Raw genomic sequence first — 21925 nt, 5'->3', positions numbered from 1 at the left:
TGTGGAGGCTGTGAGGGTGGGTCTTCTTACAGCAGTGGTAGGGTACCTCATGAAATCTTAATGCAAAACCTCAGGAACAAATTAAGAAGAAGAAAGGTATCAGTTAAAGAGCCAGAAATCCTGAATAGTGTTTTCACTTTGCTAGATACTTCACTAGATAGATACTGATGTGAATCAGGTATATTTTATATATTTCACTTATATTCATATTAGAATAATTTATTTTAATTTAACATTTCACTTTGAGTGTATTGGTTTTATAACTTGTTTTTTTATAGAGTTCACATTTTCTATCACTTATATCTATATTTGTACACAACATCTGTAACAAGACTCTTCCGCCACAAGGTGTCTCTTTGAGCAATAACTAATGAATGAAATTTTTAAACCTGTAACAAGAATCAACTTTTAATAAGTTAATTTTTACTTATTTGGTTGAATTGATTATAATTGGGAATGAAAGCAGTCCAGAAACATTTAAGTGCTTCTGAATACGATCCTGTAAAAAGAAAAGAAAAACGATTCCTTTATTAAGCTGCCTTTTATTTTACCTTTCATTTTCAAAACATGCTTCCTTTATTTGTCCCTAATTCGTCTCGCTTTGTGGGTCACTAAAACTATTTTTTAAGCTAAAACTAATTAATAATCAATGAGAAACGTGACGAGCAGATAGCTGACCTGGGATCTGATTTCTACTCGCGTCCTCGCTCTGATTAACGGAGTTAAATCCGATCTCAGATCAGTGCTTTTCGCGCGCTTCCAACCGGTGACCACGTGTCTCCCTCCGGCCTGCCAGCGGACCATGTGGAGAAGCAAGATGGCGGCGCGGTGGAGGGGGAAAGACGGGGAAGTAAATGCCGGCAACAGCGACTTTATGGCCAGCAACACCCCCAACGAGGTACCGGTTTCCTCACTTTAGCTCATCGGTCATAAAATACTTCGCATAGTGGCGGGTTTCGGTGCATTAGTCGGGCGTGTTTCCCCTGCGCTCGAGGCCACATGCGCGAATAACGACACGTGGCTGAAACGAGCTCGTAGTACTACTCAGGTAGTGATCAAGGAGCGGATCGATCCGCCTGTCATTTGGACGGTTTGGATGCGGGAAATGCTAAATGACAAGCTAGTTAATGATGCTGTTCGTGTCTAGTTTGATGTTTATTAGTTTAGACGTTTAAACGGAGGGAAGCCGGTGAGTTCCCGCGAAGGTACGAGATGTTCAGATAAGGCAGCGCCCTCCGTACGACCCACGCTGCTTTACTTCCCTCAACTATCCCTCAGCTGCTGTCCTTGCATGATTGCCGGAAGCCTAATTTTAACATATTTCCAGGCACAGAAATGAACCGCTGCCCTGTCAAGCAAATGCTTGGTTAGAGGAGTGCAGGAAATGAGAGCTGCTTCACTTCCCAGAGGTGCTGTACAGATGTTACACCCGCCTCTAGGGCCTTAGCCGGCTTCCTACTCATTCATCACAACTTGATCTTAAAAACTGAGGTTTCGCTTTCCTGTTCTTTCCTTTAAGAGAAAATCCTTTGCTGTCTGACTGAGTGTCCGCTCCTCTTTGTGTTTAGTTATAGTATATGTATTAACCCCCCAGCACAGTTCTTGATTTAATAGCATGAGCCACATAATCACATTTAGACCCTAAAATAGTTGCAGGGGTCTTTTAAACAGCGGCCACAAAAAATAGGCAAAGTTTGTTAATAACATGAAATACTATTAAACCAAAGATGCGCACTCCTGCTTCTCAGTGAGTTATAAGTGTGCTGTCACAGATTTAAATCTTTAAAAGATAAATAGTATTTTAATGGGTTTCTTAGGTCAAATTATTAGACCCAGTATCCAACGTAACACAGCCACCTTTCCTTTCACCAGCTTCTTGATTGAGCTATTCGTTGTATAGTAATGAGGCGGTGGGTGGGAGTGGTTAAGGATGGCTTCATTTATGTTTAAACTATCCAAATATGCAATTTTAAAAAAAATTTATTTTGTGAATAATGATGTAAGAAAAACACTCATGAAATATGGACAAAAGTACTGGTACACCTACAAATGAAACTTACAGTAAGTGCTCTGGCATAAAAACCAAAACCATGAAGCTGCTGGTGGACGTTCTGGTGCTGATGTTAATGCCAGAGGAGGTTTGGTGCTGTGGAGTTACTGAGTCAGCAGAGCACGTGAGACTTTTGTGCCCTGTGCACCTCAGCGACCCGCTCTGTAACTTTATGTGGTCTGACACTACGTGGCTGAGCTAAGTTCCTAAATGCTTCTACTCTGCAGTAATACCATTTACAGTTGATTGTGGAAAATCTAGGAGAGGAGAAATGTCACAAACTGAGTTGTTAAAGGTTTGCATCCTATTATAGCAGCTCACTCAAATTCATTAAGCTCTTTACAGCAAACTGTTCTTCACGAATGTTTGTAAATGTTTCGCTAGATACTTGATTTTCTGCACCTTTGGCAGAAGGACTGAACCTGAAGATTAAGAGATGTGGTCCATTACTATTGTCCATGTGATGCACTTTTTTTCACTGGCCCACAATCATTGAGATGTTGGTTATGTTAAACCCTGAAATGGACAACATTATGGACAATCTTAATATTTTAGTCACAACCGCTGTATTCCACAAACTAATAAACAACTTAGCTGCACCACCATTCAGCTGCTCTAATGCTACAGATAGTGCTGAGTGCAGTAAGCAATCAAACTATCATGTTCTGTAAGAACAGCATTTCATTTAGGACGATACATAAGTGAGTATGGGTTTATGTGTGATAGACAAGTACTCGCTTTTTAAACACAATTCAAGTATCAGATCTGATCACAATTTTTTGAACTTTTGTCAGAACTGGGACTTCCTGTTTTCGCTCTGGAGTTAGAGTCATGCTTCCTGATCTTTTGGTCACACCCAGGGAAATGGGTGTTTTGGGTTTTTTGTTTTTTTATTAAGCAGGAGGTGTAAATATACTAATGTGTGTGCATGCAAATCAGTATAACATGGACATGGAAGTGTCATGCCTGTGTTTACAGCCAGTCCTGAGCAGGGCAGGTGTGGAAGGCGTGGACATGGACACACAGTCCTGTGTGGATCACTCCATCCTGGCCATCTTGGAAGACTCCACTGTTGCATCGGAGGTCAGAGTCAAAGCAGATTCATCTAAATGATTTCACTCAGTCACACTGGCTGTGTATGTATTTTGATTTGGCGTTCTCGCTTCAGTGCAAGAGCAGAGCTGAGGAAGAAAGCGAGCGCCTGCTGTCCGCCCTGACTGAGATGCTGGATTGTGTGGAGGATGACGGCAGGACTCTGTCTCCTTTCGACACCCTGCCAGACACCAAGTTCCTCAGCCAGGCAGAGTACAGGGACAACACCGTGGTGAGTAGAAACTAGAATAAAGAATTACATGTATTGTCCACAGTCCGTTCTAGTAATCAGAGAAGAAGTAGGAGAAGCGTTTCGACTGTTTCATCATGAAACGAATGATGATCAGCTAAAGTGGAAATTTACAAAGCAGGATTAGTGTGTTAGTGAGGTGTCTGTAAATAAAATAAAGATTTTTCGGCGTCACAACTTCAGCTCTTTTAGATCACCATGGTAACATATGTTTAGGTAGGAAGGAAGTGACATGTTACTCGCAGCAGTTGCAGATTTTGAGACTCCTCTCTCTCATTTTTAATAGGGATCATCGTTTGCTCAGAGACTTAGACCAAGATCTAAAACACCAACTACAGCATCCACAACTCACAGTGATGGGGAGAAAGGCAAGGAGGGCAAACTAGAGAAAAGCGGTCTGTCACAGATGTTTAAGCTACAAGGCCAGATGTTTCATCCCAAAAATAAAAAGGCAGATGCCGAAGTCGAGGTTTTTACCTCGACTTCTCTCGTCAGCCTGGTGAAGCTCATGCATCCCTACTGTCTGAAGCTCCGTGTGGAGGAAGGGGATCAGCCGAGGACACATCCCACCATATTCTCCCAGGAAGAGGTGTGGAAGTACGAAAGACCAACTGGAGACAGTGATGAAGAGATAAACGTAGTATCTGATGACGAGGCGCCTGTAAGAGAGACCAAGATGCGAGATGAGGTAGGTGAAAGAAGAGATAGCGGGCAAGTCCTGAAGAGCGTGCTGTTGAATGGAAACTCCAGATCACCCCCATCCAAAGGGAAGAAAAGAGTGAGCTTTGGCCCCGTTCGAGTGGCTTCATTGGATGAATCGGAAAATGGATTAAATGAGAGCAATCCCACAAATTGCCACACTAGTGAAAGTGAGTCACTTCCACTGAACAGCACAAACACACTTGAAAATCCAGCAATTGAAGCCTCAGCAACATCCTCGGAGGTGAATTATAACAAAACTGAGGACCAGCAGCCTAAAGCTCAGACAAAGGCCAGATCACTCAGCCTCCAACAGTACAGACAGCTGCGCCAGAAGAGACAACCCCTGGTAGAGAAACAGGGGAACTACACTACCAAGTGGCCTTCTGTTCCTGAGCCCCCTAAGGAGCTGACCCCCATCCTCTGTTTGCAGAAACAAAACGGCAGCAAACCTAAGATGCCGCATCACTACCCAGACCCCCGTAAACCTGATCTCAAGTCATCCCATCTTGCCTCTTCACCACGCAAGCTTCACTCCTCAGAAGCCAAATCTTCCACTTATGTAAGTCACAGCAGACTAAATCACCAAAGGACTGAATCCAAAGTCCTCTCGCCTGCCAGTCCACTGCCGGACATTCTTCATGAAAGCCAGAAAAGTCCAGTGAAGAAGCCAACAATACTTAGTAGTGACCCTCCAAATCCTGTCCTCCTTTCCCTGCCAGTTCTTCAGGCAGCATCACAATCCACTTCCAACTCTTCATCAGCACCTAAAGTGGAGTTTCTGTCCAGGGATTCAAGCCTGCAGAGCAACAGACAGCCTCAAGAACTCCACACTGAATCCTCAGCTTCACCTCTTCAGAGACAGACATTTTCCTCAGAGCTAAATCCCCAGGTGTCCCCTCTAATCAAAGATTATAGCCAAGAGAGCATTGCACCGCTTCAGGATACGAAGACAGCATTTAGTGAAATAGCAGATGATTCCTATATCTCTCAGGAACAAGAAAACTCACAGGGCATAAAATCACACTTTCAAAAATGCAGTCTGAGCCCACCCAAAGGACCCCAGCACTTACCAGAAACTCCACAGGCACCAAGTCCTGACGCACAGAGACCAGTAAAATGTTCCTCTGTCAGCCCACATTTCAGTCAGCCCCTCTCTCACATAGATTCTGGAGCAGTAACCGAGGTCCTAACCCACAGTATGAGTCCTCCTGAGGAACCACCGCCTCCTCAATCCAGGTGCAGAGTGCAGGGAGCAACAGCTGACTCAGGTAAACACAAAGGAGTAGTTTCACATTTTAGGAAATATACAGAAGTTGATCGACTGTGAAATAAATGTAGAAGCAGCCAGTTAGCTCGACTTGAAGACTGGAATCTGAGGAAAACATTTTCAAAGGCAAAATATGCCTGATTTAAAACAACAGCTATTTTTTATGTTTTGTGCCAGGAAGCATACTTTCTCCTTTCTTGCTAGTATATACGATGTTGCGATCGCCACAGTGCGGCAGTAGAGCACTTATAAGCTGTTTGCTTTCCACAACGAAAGCAGGAAAGGAACATGTTGCGAACTGCCAGGAAAAACTGGTAAAACTTGTGTGTGACGATGACGTGGAGACAGGTGTGCAGACAGGAGACGCATGCAAAGTTAAAGGCTGTCCAAAGAAGATAAGAAGATGGTAGATTTGTGATAAACTCTGCATACTAGAAGATTCAATCTTCATTTTTACTGTTTTCTCATAGAACAGTGGTTCTTAACCTGGGTTCGATCGAACCCTGGGGGTTCGGTGAGTCGGTCTCAGGGGTTCGGCAGAGCCTCCACCGTGACATGCACGGCTCATTTTGTGCACCAATAAAAAACATATCTATGTCTTGAATTTGAAAAAAATCACATTTTATTTTTCACTAAAGAGGGGTTCAGTGAATGCGCATATGAAACTGGTGGGGTTCGGTACCTCCAACAAGGTTAAGAACCACTGTCAAAGAACATATTAATAAGAAAGCCCAAGGATTTTGAGCTTACATGGTGTTGTTATTATTTTGAGTTAAATGTGATGATGATAGGAGTGAGAGAGAACTAAAGGCGAGCGTCTTCCAAAGCGGTCTTTTCACGTTTGTTCTTTCCTTCATCAGGAATTGAAGCGACTGATCTGACCAGCTTGTTGGAGCAGTTTGAGGAAACACAAGGTGAATTTTGTCAGATTACTAGCAGCGGTGTACTAATGGAGGCTCGCGTCCTGTGATACATAACCTCTTTTTATTTTTCCTCCTCCAGCTAAAGAAGAGAGAGTTTGTGAGAACGAGCCCGCGCTTGTTCGTGCTGCTTCATTAACGGCGATGTCCTCTGTGGGACCACTTGAATCTTTAAGCACTGCAGAAAGTCAGAAACTCCAAGTGTTGGAGGTTGTGGATATCCCTGAGCCCCTCAGCACTGAAATCATTCTGAGCACTAAGCAGCCTGCAAGACGGAAAAATCCTCCATCCAAGGCTATTCAGATAATTGACCCCCGTCCTCTGCCGTCTAGGAAGACTCACACAACTCAGTCAGAGTCAGCTGCAGCTCTTGCTTCTTCTCACATGTTTGCGCACGTATCTGCCGATCACGATTACTGCGGCTCTGTAGATCATTCTCCTGTAAATGCTTCTCAGCGTAGCAGAGCTAAGCCTCCTTTACTCAAGGATGCTTCTCAAACCACAAATGAGCACCATGTGATGACCCAGGGCTCGCAAGCTGCAGGTGAAGAGAAGAACCAGATTACAACTGTTAAAACACAGTCTGTGCTGCAGCATCAGTTCAATCAGCCCAAGGCCAGATCAGAGACCACAGACAGAGCTCTGCAGTTTGCAGACTGTGCTGCCAAAGAAGATCGTGGGAGGAGTGAAGACAAGACCGCTCCATGCACCTTCCCGACACCTCCACCCAGCCCTCCTGTCAGAGGCAGAGAGAAGAGGAGATACAGGAGAAGATCACCACGGTCCGACTCAAGCTCCAGCTCCCGGTCCTCTTCTTCTTCCTCATCCAGCTCTGCATCTCGCTCTCCAAAAAGATTAAGGTACTCATCTTCTATCATTCACGTTCAGCCTGAGCTTTTGCCTTTTGTGGCTACAATATGTTGATCTTGCAGGCTCCATCGCAAGCGTTCAGAGAGCAGCTCGTGTTCATCGTCCCCCTCTTGCTCCGTGTCCCGATCCCCTCCTCGGCGGTACAGGTCAGGGTGCTGCACACCAAGATACAGCAGATCACGGTCCAGATCTTGGTCCCGGTCCACATCCCGGTCCCGGTCGCCATCTCCACAAATATGCCGTAAGCGGTGGAGAGACTTTTGCAGGTCAGTGAATATTGTTGATGAGCTGTAACCATCCAGTTCAGATACAGTGCAGTCACTGCTAACTTCCAAAGAGAACTAGTGCGAACTTTTGACATAAGGAACAATCGCACTGACTTCTCGTTGCCCCTGATTTTATGCGATAACTGACACATTCAGTGGGAGCAAAATCTCACTCTCCATTTTCTTCGTCCGTGCAGCAGCAGAGAGTCCAGGAAGCTCAGGAGAGAGCACGAGATAAGGATTCAGAAACTGAAAGCCATAGTGAGTAAAAATCATCTGATGTACTGATTTTTTTTTTACTTTTCCAGTGGGCGGTAACTATATCGCATTTAATTCTTTCACACAGGACGAGCGCCGGGTGGTGTACGTCGGCCGCATCCGCAAGTCCATGACTCACGATGAACTGAGAGAACGCTTCTCTCAGTTTGGAGAGGTGGAGTGTGTGTCACTTCACTTCAGAGATAGGGGGTAAGCATGCACCATTACAGTTTAACACGTTTTTTATTGGCTTTACAGTGAAATGGGTCACCATTAAACTCAACATCTTTGGTTCCCACAGTGACCACTATGCCTTCGTTACTTTCTACAACATGGAAGATGCTTTCGCAGCCATCGATAATGGTGGGAAACTACGGCAACCTGATGAGCTGCCCTTTGACATCTGCTTTGGTGGAAGAAGGCAGTTTTGTAATACAAACTACACGGATCTCGGTAGGTCTAACAAGCCAGCCAAGACAAACACTACACTATAGTGAAAGGAGAGAGTTACCGGACAAACCGATAAAAAAAAAAAAAAAAAAAAAAAATTTCTCTGAAGAAGACTTAAAAAAATTGCCCTAAAAACCACTGTGTTATGAAACAGCAGGTGAACCTACACACGCTGTATCCTTCAATTTGTTATGACTGTACAGACAGTATACTGTGTATTCTGCACAGTATAAGAGCGCCAGCAGCACATGCAGGCTTCAAGCTAAGGTCTACAAATATAATAAGAACAACTACTCATCTGTGGCGTCCGCAAGGGAATAAAAGCCCGGCCTTATAATAATGTGTGAGAATGGACAGGCTGAAACACGCTTGGTTTATTCTACCAGAATAAGGGAAAAAAAGAAGTTGAATGAAATCATATTAAATGTAGCCAGACAACCAAAAAAAATAATTGAAGTGGTAGAGATGTGACATTGTGACTAAATCCAACAGATTAAAATTGAAAGTTGCTCTCGGGCATTTAAAAAAAAGAAAGAAACCACAGTACTCGTTCAGACATGAGGCTGAGATGTTCAGCACAGGAAAAAGGAGGTTTATACTAGGGCTGTGCAATATGACCAGAATCTCATATCCCGATAAGAATTCTATCGTCCGATAACGATATAAATCACAAAAATGTAACATTTTCTGTAAATTCTGTGAATCTCGGGCAGCTCGACTTGCGGGAAGTGTTTCCAGCTGCGCGTCATGTAGCTGGAGTCGAGTGTTTTAACCGATGCATGAAACGATACATTTTTAGACATAAGTTGTAACAGCCGCCGTTTTCTTTGTGAGTATTTATTACACGGCGTGCTGCGGGGAAAAGCCTGTTCTAACGTTTGAGTCTAAGGTTTATTTTTTACTTCTCATCCGTAAATAATCTGCTCTTTCACGTGATTCAGTTTATTTTGAAAAGTCTCAACAGGATCTTGAGCTTTATTGTGAAAGGTTTATGTGGAACATAAACAAGTGGACACCCGATGGTGTTACCGTCGTTGTTGCTAATCACAACGCATAAAAACAGGCGCTTGTCCGTCCGTAGTGTGGTTATATTAAATATAAGAGAAAGAGAGAACTTTAAGAAATTAATATAGCCACTACAGTGACCATCAAAACGATGAAATTTTTTTTGCCATAAACAGTTTTTTTTGCGACACCACAAAACAAACAATAGTGTAAAATGAAACAATAGACGTTTTTATATCACCATCCAATATATATCTTATATCAAACAGCCCTAGTTTATACCCAACACCTTTTGTTTTTGCTCTCTAATTGCAGAGCCAAAGATGCCACCCCAGAGGTGTCCCAACCCGTACAGTGTGGGTCATCTCTTTGGGTTGGGAATTAAAATTGGTGTCATATATGATAATTGTACACATTTAATCTGTTTCATTACAAACAGAAACCAACTGCTAAAACACCTCATGACTTCCCAGCAGGACTAGCATGTTCGATTCGAGTCTATCATGACAGTCCCCTCACTTCTGTGAGAATAGAGCGCTCCAACAGCACCGCTGTGTACAGCTGAAAACCTTAATCAGAAAGTTGAAGGATGATGATGTAACTAGTGTAAGTTATAAATCGATTAGATGAGTGATTTTCTAACGTTTTGTGGCCGAGGCACCTCGTAAAGGTGAAGGTGCATCTGCAGCTCTAGTATTTCTTAGAAGGGCTGTTTGGTTTAAAATAAACATTCCAGGCTTCAGGGAGGAGAGCCACCCAGCAACTAATCCCTATTGACTTTTGTAGAGGGCACACATCCTCTCCAGTGCCCATAGAAAAGAATGGCCACACAGACAGGCTGAGAGGGAAGGAGGGCAGAGTGGGTATAACGCAGCCTCCGCAGACAGATGAAGCACTTGGATTAAGGGCCAGTGTCACTGCCGGTCAAGAGTTACAGTGCAACAGTGTTATCATAAACGGAAATTTTGAAGCTTCACAAAAGCTGTATTTGCTACAGTGCTCTCACACTATACTGTAATACACATCGCGGACACCCTCCTCACCTTGTTGAACACAGCAGTGAACATGTGCACATCCCTCTCTTTCTCAGATGCAAACAGAGACGCAGAAGCGTCTCCTTCCAGGACCAAGTTTGAGGACCTCGACTTTGATTCGTTGCTGAAGCAGGCTCAGAGAGGATTAAAGACGTAGCAGAGCCGAGAGGACGAACGGCAGCACAAACCTGGAAGAAAAGATGGAAGCGTTTGCTTTGGGGGGGTTTTCCACAAACCTCAGAGCATTGTGCTCATACTGGCATGGGAAAAATTTGTTATGAGTTTTCATGTTTTGCTAAACTATATTGTAAATGCATGAAGGTTTTTATGTGTACAGTTTATATGTACAAATATGTAGCACTTGTATGCATGCAGTTATTCGTGTGCAAAGTTGACATGTAGCACTTGATGTGAGACAAGGTTTTTATGGCATTCCAGAGCACTGAGAAAAGTTTGTATATGAAACAAAGGCAATTTATTGTTTTTCTGTTTACTTGGGATAATTTGAGTGATTAGATATTTTCATGTAGATATTTTCCTCTGACAAGGAGCTTTTGTTATTGTGTTGATTTGTGTTTCTTTGCTGTTCTGGACTGATTTAAATGAACGTTTTTGAGGGCTTGGACTAATGTAGAAGGGGTTCACTTTTCCAGTAGGTCCACATTTGGATCTGTTCTAGTAGTTTATTAGACATTTAGGATTATATCTTCACAAACGTAAACCAAACCTAAACAAGAAAAATTGGGTGACATCATATTGATGTTGAACCAGATCCAGATAATTGTGGCAGACAGTGGTTTGCTCCACTGCTTTACTTTCCATTGGTGAGCTTGAAATAAAGGGTGTGATATATTGCTCTTTATATAGAATAAACAATGTTTATGGCTGTAACCACACTGTATTACCTCAGTTTCATCTTGTGCATTAATCTGGCTGCTATGTTTTTCAGGGGGGTCTCCTTAATTGTTGGTTGACAATTAAAATCATAACCTGTTGAATTTTCAAGTGATTGTCATCAAGTGTGAAATTTATTTCTGATAATTTAATGATTTCCCGTGGGCCCACACAAGTGATTCTTTTGGTCTATGCAGTGACCCCAAAAGTCCATAAAAAACCTCTGATTCAAACCTGTGATTCTGGACTGCAGCATGGCATATTAAAAAAAATCTACATCTAGAATCACTAGAAAGCACCGGTTATCTGTGGAGACTTGATATATTGAGATTTTGAGCTCCCGAAGGTGTTTTTACTGTTATAGACTGTTCAAATATCTTAACATCATCACAGTACTTAGGATTAGACTTCGTTTCCGCCGCCACAAAATCCTCTCCTGGCTTCAAAAAACTAGGGCCAGCAATTTTGTGGACAAAAGTAAAATTAGCCTGATGATTCATTCGCAAAACCACACACTCAGGAGAGGGAGTGGGAGTTCTTTGGGTGATCTCCTAAGAGTGTGCTGATTTATATGCAAAGATCCAGGCAGTTTATTTCAGTAATTAACTACCAAGAAGAACTGCAATTTGTGCCTCAGAAAAGATAAGGGAGTGTGATATAAGGCCATTGATCCATCCTGTCATTGATACAAGACTTGCTGCTTTCATGCCAAATTCTGACGCTACCATCTGAATATTACAGCAGAAATTGAGACTCATCAGATCGGGTAACATTTTCTCAGTCTTCTATTTTCCCATTTTTGTGTTTCCCTACTAACTGTAACCTCGGTTTCCTGTTCTTTGAGTTGACAGGAGTGGTGCTGCCGTGGTCTTCTGCTGCTGTAGCCCACCTAAGTTCAACAGGTTGTCTGTTCAGAGATGCTCTTCTGCATACCTTGGTTGTAACAAACTGTTATTTTTGGCCATCCTCCGCTGACTTTTGCATTCAATAAGGCATTTTCACCAAGAGAGCATCCCTCTAAACCAGGGGTCTGCAACCTTTTACACCCAAAGAGCCATTTGGACTCGGTTTCCACGCAAAAGAAAACACTGGGAGCCGCAAATACTTTTTGACATCTAAAATGAAGATAACACTGTATATATTGTTTTTTACCTTTATGCTTTGTGTGAACAACTAAGGTGTGTTGCTTGTGAAATCCTTGAAGTGCTACAGAGAAAATTACATTTTATTTATGTAATTAACACATTTTGAACTCTTAAAGAAATATAACAAAAGGAAAGACACCGAGCTGAACTAAAATGATCCATGTAGCAAACAAAAACTGTTGTCAGCCACCACCCTTATATCGCCTTTGGGCTGTTGGAGCCTTGACCTGACTTTTAAAAAATAATTGGTAAAAAAGCACTATGCTGCTGAAAAATTAAAAATAGATATTTGCAAAATTCTGCCTAAATATGTATTTACCAGGTTAATGCGTGCGGCGGGGCGTGGTCTGCAGCGCCGCTGCAGGGGAGGCGGACGCACCTGAGCGACACCCGCAATCACGCCTCGCTGCCTTTACGTCTGCGCTATCTGTGCTGTTGTGTTGTTGGTGGTGTATGTCGGGCTGTGAGGTGAAAAGCTACAGCCGGCTGTATGCGTACAGCAACCGTGTGTGAAAAGTGGTCAATAAATAGATGCTGAAAAGCGTGTTCATGCAAACTTCGTCGGTCTGCCGTGATATGTTTACAATAAGACTTATGGTCCCGAACCTCTGCGCACAGCGTCTGCTAATCGGGGCTGTACGAAGTCAGTTTACGCAGGACTGTAAGCTGTCATCTGTCAGGCGTGAGCGGTGTTTGTCTTTAACATAGTTCACGGTGGAGAATAGCTGCTGCTGACATAATGTGGATCCGAAGATCTATAATTGGCCTGCCTGGGGTCGAAAGTCTCGATAAATGCACGGCGTTTCGGCGGGTACACCGGCTTCCGCGACCGCGAGTGTGACTCTTATTTTGAGCGATGAAAAAATAATAGAATATAATTTTATTTTTATATTTCAATATCACAATAATCTTCCAATTTAGAACTACAAGTTAAAAAGAACTAACATAAATAAAATACACTTCAGCTAAATACTAATTTATTTTCCCAAACCACGCGGAGCCGCAGTATAAGGACTAAAGAGCCGCATGCGGCTCTGGAGCCGCAGGTTGCCGACCCCTCCTCTAAACCCTCCAGGTGTTTGTGTGGGAAAAATTACCAGCACTTCTGGCACAACCAGCCATGTTTGAACTGTTGCTCAGTCTGAACTTCAGAGGGTTGCCTTGATTGTGTCTAGAGGCCTAAATGCATTGATTTTCTGCAGTGTGATTGGCCATTTACATAAACTGCTGTGGAATACTACAAATTTTGGTATCAATCTGATACCAAGTAAATACAGGGTCAGTACTACCAATAGCGGTACCGATACAGATACTTTTAATCTATAAACGCAGCTTATCAATGTGCCAGCATTGTGTCATGATTTATGGGATCACTGATGTGCAAATTCTGAACACATATTAAGGGTAGGTGATTTTTACTATCCACAATAATTATTGATTAATACAAAAACCACACCTTTCACTCTTTCTGCTTTACCTGGAATATAAATGTGCCTTTCTCTAAATCACTTTGGGTCAATCTGTAAATGTCTTATAGGCTGTAAATAAAATAGATGTGACAATCAACACAGAAAGTTTCAGACGTTGTTCATATCTTGAGTTAGATGTTTTTCATTAAAAAAAAGAAGAAGAAGAGTAAAACCATTTATTTAAAACTCTTTAGTGGGCTACATGCTGAACTTCAAAGATAGAAACAAAATATAGATCCTGTCACGTTAGACACCAAGACCAGCTTTGGTATTGATGCTTGGATCGATTCACCCAACTTTACAAGCAGCTGCTGGACAGGTGTACTTAATAAGGTTGCTTGTTACATATTTCTATAATTAAGAAGACTAAATTATAGAAATATAATTATTATATTTCTATAATTTATAAATACTAAAATCTAATAAAACCTAAGCTATAAAATAAAAAAAATTAGAGAATAAAAACTAAAACGAAGCAAAAAAAAGAAAGAAAAACCTTCTCGAAACTAACTTAACAAACTATGTTGAAATTAAAACTGTAAAAGTTAGTAGAAGATACTGAACTCCTGTGGCATCCTGCTTGGTTTTTTTTTTTGGTGTGTTGTCCCTTTAAGTTGTGGGCACGCTGTCCCTTTAAGACGTCCACCCGGTAGTCAGACACATGCGTCTGAATATGAGCTGAACTTCAGTTATCCGCACCAAACAATAGCTGCGATTCTGTTTCGACCATTTACAGCTTTGGACATTTATTGGCGTTAGCGCGATGTTGCGCAATGCTGCAGGTGTTTAACCCGACTGTTACTGCGCAAGCGTGAGAATAAGGTGCAATAAATGCGAATCAATTCAAAGGTTGGCGTGCAGAAGCATGACTGTCAGTATCGCCGTGTCACAGCTGGGGCTGCAGACTGAGCATTGTTAAAGTCAAAAAGCAGGAAGAGACTGAATATTACAGGAAAACATGTCGAAACCGGACAGTACCAAGCGACAGCCCGTCACCGGGACTGGGCGCTTCATCAGCGGCGTAGTAGAAGGTGAGCAGACCCGGAATCAGGGGCCCAAACACCGCGGCTCCACTAGATTACAGGTTCTTAAATGCTTCCAGCTACCCGCTTTAAAATGCATCTGATTAATCAATCATGCATTGGTCACTTTTGGTAAGATGACGCGTTTTGTAAGTCGACCTTTGCTTGTTACAGGCTTTTATGGGCGGCCGTGGACTATGGAGCAAAGAACAGAGCTGTTTAAGAGGTATGTGGCACCAAGCGAAGAACTGGAAATGATGAACCCATTCCTGAAAGTAATAACAGCAGCAGCTGCTTTTGACATATGTAATATAGCTGTATTCACATTCATGTATTTATTTATTTTTTAAATATCCAAAACTACAGTTGCGCTGAATCATTTGCATGAATGAAATGACATGCAAGTGATTTGCATTGATTTTACCACAGTTTCTCTTACACTGGCAATTTCGGTTGTTATTTTCTGTTATTACTAAAAGCTTTTATTGTGATCAGGATGCGCACCAACATTTAAAAATGTTGCACTGAGAATTTCTAACCTCTGGCATAATGTTTTGGTTTTGCAGGGAACAGAAGTGGGGTTTGAACACATACCTGTACGCCCCCAAGGATGATTACAAACACAGGATGTACTGGAGAGACTTGTACGCTGCTGAGGAGGCCGGTGAGTCTCACCGTATCACATTCATAATTCAAAACCACAAAAATCTTTCTGGTCTTGGAAGCAGATGAAATTCAGTTGCACCTGTCTTTAATTTTAAAAGTAACACTGACTAATTCCCTGATTTATTAGCAGAGCAGTTGTGCCTCCATGCATAGTCCGCTACCTTAACAAATGCCCATTTAAATAAAAAATCTGTACTATATTTCCTCCTCAGTATGTTAAACAACTTACTAATTTGCAACATCCAGTTAACTGCAATGAAACTGAAACAATGTGTTTCAATTTACGTGTGCATATCTGAGTCTTCATTCAATAGTCGTTCAAAACTCTGGTTATAAATTGAGCCCCAAACAATAAAAGTAAATTAAAACACATAAAATGATAAAAGTTTGGTCATTTTGCAGTTGTCAGCTCTTCTGAACTCATCCTTTTACGACTCATTGTTATCTCCTCAGACGTGTTTAAAGTGTCTTTGGGTCGACTGTCTAGATGTTATCAAAAGAATTACAGTCTGAAGTGCAGTGAAGACGATTTGATGTTTAACCTTTTTCAAACTATCATGTCTTTGATGACCCCTCATCAAGTCAGTGGACTTCAGACCCACCTGTATATGCTCGTAAAGATTCCCTGCAGAGACAAAAGTAGCTAAATCTAAGGTTAAACCATGTCACTTCAACTCTTTGTTTTAAATTTGTTCATTGATGGGAAGTAAAGGGATCATTAACAGAATTTGGTAACTGCATCATCAAATAGCATTTGTTCTTTCTCCCTTTTTCTTTTCATAGAACAACTAATGAGCCTGATATCAGCAGCGAAACAGCACGATGTCGAGTTCGTCTATGCAATCTCACCCGGTCTGGACATTACTTTCTCCAACCCTAAAGAAGTGGCTGCCCTGAAGAGGAAACTAGATCAGGTAGGACTTTGGAAGCAGAGGTGATGGGTGCAGCAGGAAAAAATATAATATAATTTATAATTGGTTGTATCTCACTTTGTGGCTCTCCGAGGGTTTGGACAGCACATCACTTAGCAGTAAAATGGATGCATTTAAAGTGGGGTAGTAAAATTATACAGAGGCTGGTGTAATTCTAGGTGGAATAGCCTTTTTTATGTCATTGGCTGTAAGCAAAGCGGTGCTAACTTTCACTTGACCCTGTTCACTGACGGAAATTACATTTGTTCCTTAGGTCAAGGAGTTTGGCTGCAGGTCTTTCTCTTTACTCTTTGACGACATCGAGACTGAGATGTGTCCAGCTGACAAGCAGGCTTTCAGCTCCTTCGCCCACGCTCAGGTGGCCATCACTAACGAGGTGTACATGCACTTAGGAGAGCCCGAAGTCTTCCTCTTTTGTCCTACAGGTCAGACAGCAAAACAGTCCAGTCCAGTTACAGTCCAGTTAAACAGGGAGCGTTGTGGTAGAAAATAATACACATTATTCTAACAGTTTCTTAATGATTCACTCTTTATCTTCAGATTACTGTGCTGCCTTCTGTACGCCCAGTGTAACCCAGTCCTCGTACCTGAACACGGTGGGAGAGAAGCTCCTGCCTGGCATTGACGTACTGTGGACTGGTAAGATTACACTCAGCCAGAGCCTGAACCTGTTTCCATGATCTTGAATTTCCCAAAGGTTAATTATTCATTTGTTTTTACTTTTTTTTTTTTCCATTTATTTAGGTCCAAAGGTAGTATCCCACAAAATCTCAGTTGAATCCATAGAGGAGGTATCCTCAGTCCTGAAGAGGGCACCAGTCATCTGGGACAACATTCATGCCAATGATTATGATCCCCAAAGGCTTTTCCTTGGACCCTATAAGGTTATTTTTTCTCTTCTTTATTTTAACAGTGTTAGATTGTGTGTATGTACCAGTATGACTCCGGTGTCTATATATTATTGTTTTTTTCAAAAAGGATAGACCCACTGATCTGATCCCAAAACTGAAAGGAGTGCTCACAAATCCCAACTGTGAGTTTTACCCAAATTTCGTGGCCATTCACACTCTGGCGACATGGTGTAAAGCACCTGCCGAAGGAGCACCGAGGGATGTGGAGATGGGTGAGTTTCTGTTAGTCATGATTTAATAAATGCATTTTTTTTTGTCTTTTGTAGAAGGTAAAACATTACAGGACTACCCTCAAGTGCATTCGGCAACTGTGTAGGAAGTAATTTGCAACCATAATATAGTGAACCCAACCTGCTCTTGATGCTTTCAGAAGTGCTCAAAGCCAACAGTCTGGCCTTTCTCACTGGCATCAACAAGGTTTTTTCTTTTCCTTTTTTCCACAAAGAGTACTTCAGCCTGCCTGACACCAACAACCACGTCATGACAGTCAGACGTCATATTTAAAAAGAAAAACATGCACTTTTTGGAATATTTTGAATAGTATTTTTTGCTTCATAAGGCCCACCCCGCCTGAATCACTGTTGTCTGTGGAAGCAACATCAACATCTATTTATGGTGCCGATTTTTTTTTCCAGTTTTGACAGGAAATGCTGTCAGCGTTGTCGTTGTGTTTGCTGGAATCCACTCCATGCTGTCTGTGAGGTCACGGAGCTTAAACCTTGTCTCACTTTCTCTGACCTTCACCTCCAGGTGATGAAGAGCAGGATCCTTGCTACAGCCCACAGAAAGCCCTGAATCTGGCCCTCACTGACTGGCTGGAGGAGTTCATGAGCACAGATCAACCAGGAGGTAGAGTCTTATTAAATATGGTTTAATGATATTAAAAGACATGAACGGGTGGTTGTCACTTTAATACACGGTATGTCTGTGCTTCCAGGCCCTTGTCATCCTCGCCTGAAGAAAGAGTCATCAGAAGAGGAGCCCATGCAGACAGACATGGGTGAGAGCCCCTACGTTCCTGGTCCCGGGGAGAACCCATTGTACACAGCTGAGCCTCTGACCCTGGATGACCTGAAGCTGCTGTCAGACCTCTTCTATCTGCCCTACGAACACGGTACCACAGCCAGGGTCATGCTGCAGGAGCTGGACTGGCTCAAAAACCAAAGTCAGGCAGCAGCTGCAGAGACAGACAAGGTAGTATTTATATACAAACGCAGATCATTTTTCTACATGTTGTCCTCCTACAGCTGTTTTCTGTTTTTTCAGACAGCAGAGTGGTGCTCAAGAGCCCAGCAGTTCGATAACATGTGTGAGGCAGTGGTGCAGATGTTCAACCGCCTGTCAAATGCCCCGAACCGCAGCATCCTGTACGATCTGTACAACTACATCTGTGACATCAAGAGTGGGGTCGGTCTGGCTCGAGCCTACGTGAAAACACTAGGTGAGAAAACGAATATATTCCACTCATATTGCAAACCAACACTGAAAGACGTCGCAGACCCCTTAGTAGCAAAAATTTCCATATCACAATATGGACAAAATAACACTTGATAAACAACAATAAACTCAAATTTACATCTATATAAACAAATATTTCTTGAATTCTTTGAAGAATTCTGAAACTAAGAAATGCTGGAGTACCTCTTTCAGTTTGTGTGATTTTCTGCTCCCACTGTTACCTGTAATAAGAGATGAGCTTGTAAGCATTTTTTTTCCAAACAAAAACTGCAGCAGCCATGAAAATCAGCAGGGAACTGCATTTAGATTATCAGCTCGATGATTAATCCTTCCATCTTTTTAAAAGAAGTGATTATGCTTTGGTTAAATGAGGCGTGAAAGTGTGAACTGAAGCTGCTTACTGTAGCTTTTAATATTTTGTTGTGTGTTGCCTTCCACAGGAGGCCACAGCCAACCCTCAGCCCAGTTATTGAACGATGATCCTGAACCTTGGGGCTTCAGAGGAGGCCTGTCTGGAGAATTCCAGGTAAACAAAGCAGTGCAGTGAGTTGTTATATAAAATCACAGCAGTGATAATAATCAGTAACAAGGCAGGGCCTCCAGCTGATATTTTGTGCTCCATATTTTATTTTTGCACTCCACTAGAGTAGCTTTGCATTATTCACAGATCAAAATAATGCATCTTTATCTTATACTGAGTGCAGCTCCTTGGTTCTTCTACTGTCTCAAACAAGCTGCTTTATATCCTCTTCCTTCAAGCCAGCTTTCATTTGATTGGCTGCCCTTCATAAAGGTGGGCGGGGACTCCAGTGCTGTGTGCCTTGACATCATCAAGGTCCAAGAGTTAAAAAAAAAAAAAACAACTAAAAACAAAAACTGTCTGTGAAACCAAAAGCAATCTGATGTCTGAGCTTCTGGCTACAGTGATTATGTGCACAAACGTTTATTTTATTGTTTTCATGTTTAACGTTACCATCCATCTGTAGTGCATACTATATAAGCACCACCTTGTGATGCTAGATCCACCTGATTTTTAAACTTTGGGTTTATGGTGTCTGTTTTCTTCCGCACAACAGAGAATGCTGCCAGGACATGGAAACAGAGACCTGTTCAGACATCCTCCCATGACAGCAGTTTACTGCATACGACCTTACTGCCCTGAGGACAAGGTGAAGATGCTGATCATCAGTGGTTTAGTTTTCTCTCGATTAAAATTTAGGAGTGTTGTTATGGAGTATTTCTTTTTCTTTCTAGCCAGAGGTAGAAAGGATTTTCAGGGAGATGCAGAAAGCAGGAGGAGGCCACTCTGCTCTGATGGCTCAGTCTCCACTTATCAGCGACAGGTAAGAGTCAGCTACTCTGTTAGTGATGTGACCTCACTAACCACTTTCCTCATGTTGATTTTTGGAAACTGTGGTCCTCGTTATTAAAAGTCCGCGTGATTCACAAGTTGCACAAGCAGGAAGCATGCATCACTCCTCGAGTTCTCAGGAAAAACCGCCCCTCACTTTGAATGTCTATTTTCAAAACACCAAGATGGTAACAAGTGATGTCACGATGGCTACAGCAATCTTTTATATACAGCGGGTGTATTGTTAAAACGCACTTTAAATTACTTGGGATGATAAACCTTTTTTCTTCTGTGAATGTGATCTTCCTCTTCATCTTATTTTTTTTCCCTGGGGCATTGCAGCCTGTCAGCAGGTGAAATCTGTCCTTCCCCTCTCTGTGGTCTTATCCTGGAGGATGACCTCGGGCTGTGTGGTTATGCACTGGCCCTCACTGATGCCAAACCAGCTGCAGCCAAGATCCAGGTGATTCAAAGCAAAATGTGAAATCTTTTCTAGAATGCAGTATAACCATAAATGCTGTCACTTGACTGTATTCTATTTCCAAACTCCAGAGGGCAGTAAGTGGTTCAGTGTTTGAAGAGTTCCCCTCAGTGATTGCTCTGGAAATGCTCCCTCGGGTCACTGATCCTTCTCCAGCCAAGCGCATGATTGGTCAGCTGTTGTCCTCCATCAGGAGCAGTGGTAGGTCAAGATTTCACACTGTGAACTTGATCGTTCTGGATGAAGCTCATCTAACTGCACATGTTGAGGTTTATGAGGCAGAAAATTAACCACATGGGGGAGCAATATCATTCTATATCTATAGATGTTTATAATATAAGCTGCTTTGCTGTTTAAGGGCCCTGTTATGGTCTTTTCCAACTCCACGTGTTTGTTCTTGGGTTCCAGTAGAGTGGCTTTGCTTGAATCACAGTTCATAATAATCTTATGCTGTGTTTCAGTTCATCCTGTATGAAATAAGACATTTAGCTCCTCTTGTCTTTAAAGCTACCCTCAATTTAAGGCAACTTTCTTCTGATTGGCTGCCCCACTCAGAAAGAAAGTTTAAGCAGGAGATAGGTGGGGCTTTGACGACCATACTAGGGATGCATGCAGTCACCAACATCATAAAGAGAATCTGTAGGAAACTGAGTGTTTTGAGCAGGTTGAAGCCCACGCTGTTAGCTCACAGGGGTTACTTTTACACATGCTGACCTTATGATTTGAAATGCGTTCCAAGATTGTGTGTATCCACCATTCTAACAGTGTATGTATGAAAGAAAGTCAGGAAAAGCATAATGGTCTCCTTTTAACACCCCCATATATACCTAATTATAAAGTTAGTGTCAGGATATTTGCATCTGTGGAATACTTCACATAAAGCTTTTACTGCTCCTTTTATTACAAAACTCCAAAGTTACCATTGTTGTTTTCCTTTCAGGGTCCAGAGGAGCCTTTTGTGAGTTGAGGCAGAGCAATCGGAGGATGCTCGACTTTTATTCCAAACTGGGCTCCTTCAAACTCGTACAGATGGACGGGCTACCGCAAGACATCCTTGTAATGGCAACGAGCCTGTGAAAAAGACTGCTCATGAGTACTTTCCTCAGGTTTGAAATGAGGAGATAAACATCTGCTATGTGACCAATCGCTAACTTTGGAGCATGTTAAACTGATTCAAAATGTTTTCACGTTAGGCGGTTAATCGGTGTGATCCTGCACCCATTGCCAAGTCTTTGAAAGGCCTGATTAAATCTGAATACGAACTAATGTATAGTGAAAAGTGTAATGCGTTACTATTGATTTTGTAGACATGAAACTGTAAAATGTATAGGTATTTTTTAGATGAATTTGTTGATTTAATCAAGTTAAATAAATGCAACGAAATACCACAGCAAATGCAACATTAAGATTTTGGTTTCTTGTTTAAATCACG

At 42.2% G+C, this 21925-nt stretch overlaps 2 protein-coding genes across 3 annotated transcripts; both read left to right on the top strand.

The window, feature by feature from the left end:
- Positions 1-799: 799 nt before the first annotated feature.
- LOC102794899 (uncharacterized) lies at positions 800-11169 on the top strand. Of its 2 annotated transcripts, none has more exons than XM_087842022.1 (11): positions 800-898; positions 3029-3133; positions 3219-3374; positions 3679-5362; positions 6222-6275; positions 6364-7141; positions 7214-7417; positions 7618-7678; positions 7764-7885; positions 7977-8128; positions 10221-11169. In XM_087842022.1, the coding sequence occupies exons 1-11, from the start codon at positions 803-805 to the stop codon at positions 10319-10321; spliced, it is 3513 nt and encodes a 1170-aa protein (XP_087698148.1). In that variant the 5' UTR covers positions 800-802; the 3' UTR covers positions 10322-11169. The 2 variants fall into 2 exon arrangements, with proteins under 2 accessions (XP_087698148.1, XP_087698147.1); XM_087842021.1 differs by having other exon boundaries at positions 7615-7678.
- A 3157-nt stretch (positions 11170-14326) lies between these two features.
- On the top strand, positions 14327-21893 carry ogal (O-GlcNAcase like). Its single transcript, XM_006790680.3, has 17 exons — positions 14327-14703; positions 14869-14920; positions 15261-15358; positions 16144-16274; positions 16546-16717; positions 16833-16931; positions 17037-17176; positions 17271-17415; positions 17954-18052; positions 18141-18397; positions 18470-18644; positions 19102-19187; positions 19738-19830; positions 19916-20004; positions 20355-20475; positions 20565-20694; positions 21434-21893. The coding sequence occupies exons 1-17, from the start codon at positions 14631-14633 to the stop codon at positions 21568-21570; spliced, it is 2097 nt and encodes a 698-aa protein (XP_006790743.2). The 5' UTR covers positions 14327-14630; the 3' UTR covers positions 21571-21893.
- Positions 21894-21925: the final 32 nt, after the last annotated feature.

Source organism: Neolamprologus brichardi, chromosome 6 (genome assembly GCF_056152115.1).
Source record: "Neolamprologus brichardi isolate AB-2024 chromosome 6, ASM5615211v1, whole genome shotgun sequence".
In the NCBI taxonomy this organism is placed as follows: domain Eukaryota; kingdom Metazoa; phylum Chordata; class Actinopteri; order Cichliformes; family Cichlidae; genus Neolamprologus; species Neolamprologus brichardi.
This window is presented reverse-complemented; position numbering and strand designations above follow the sequence as displayed.

Excerpts from the sequence above, each read along its gene's own strand:
- LOC102794899 (XM_087842021.1), top strand. The coding sequence starts at position 803 with ATGTGGAGAAGCAAGATGGCGGCGCGGTGGAGGGGGAAAGACGGGGAA. Across the intron at positions 7,142-7,213 it reads CGCTCTCCAAAAAGATTAAG|GCTCCATCGCAAGCGTTCAG; the intron begins GTACTCATCTTC and ends TTGATCTTGCAG. Across the intron at positions 7,886-7,976 it reads CTTCACTTCAGAGATAGGGG|TGACCACTATGCCTTCGTTA; the intron begins GTAAGCATGCAC and ends TGGTTCCCACAG.
- ogal (XM_006790680.3), top strand. The coding sequence starts at position 14,631 with ATGTCGAAACCGGACAGTACCAAGCGACAGCCCGTCACCGGGACTGGG. Across the intron at positions 16,275-16,545 it reads TGAAGAGGAAACTAGATCAG|GTCAAGGAGTTTGGCTGCAG; the intron begins GTAGGACTTTGG and ends TTTGTTCCTTAG. Across the intron at positions 16,718-16,832 it reads CTTCCTCTTTTGTCCTACAG|ATTACTGTGCTGCCTTCTGT; the intron begins GTCAGACAGCAA and ends CTTTATCTTCAG.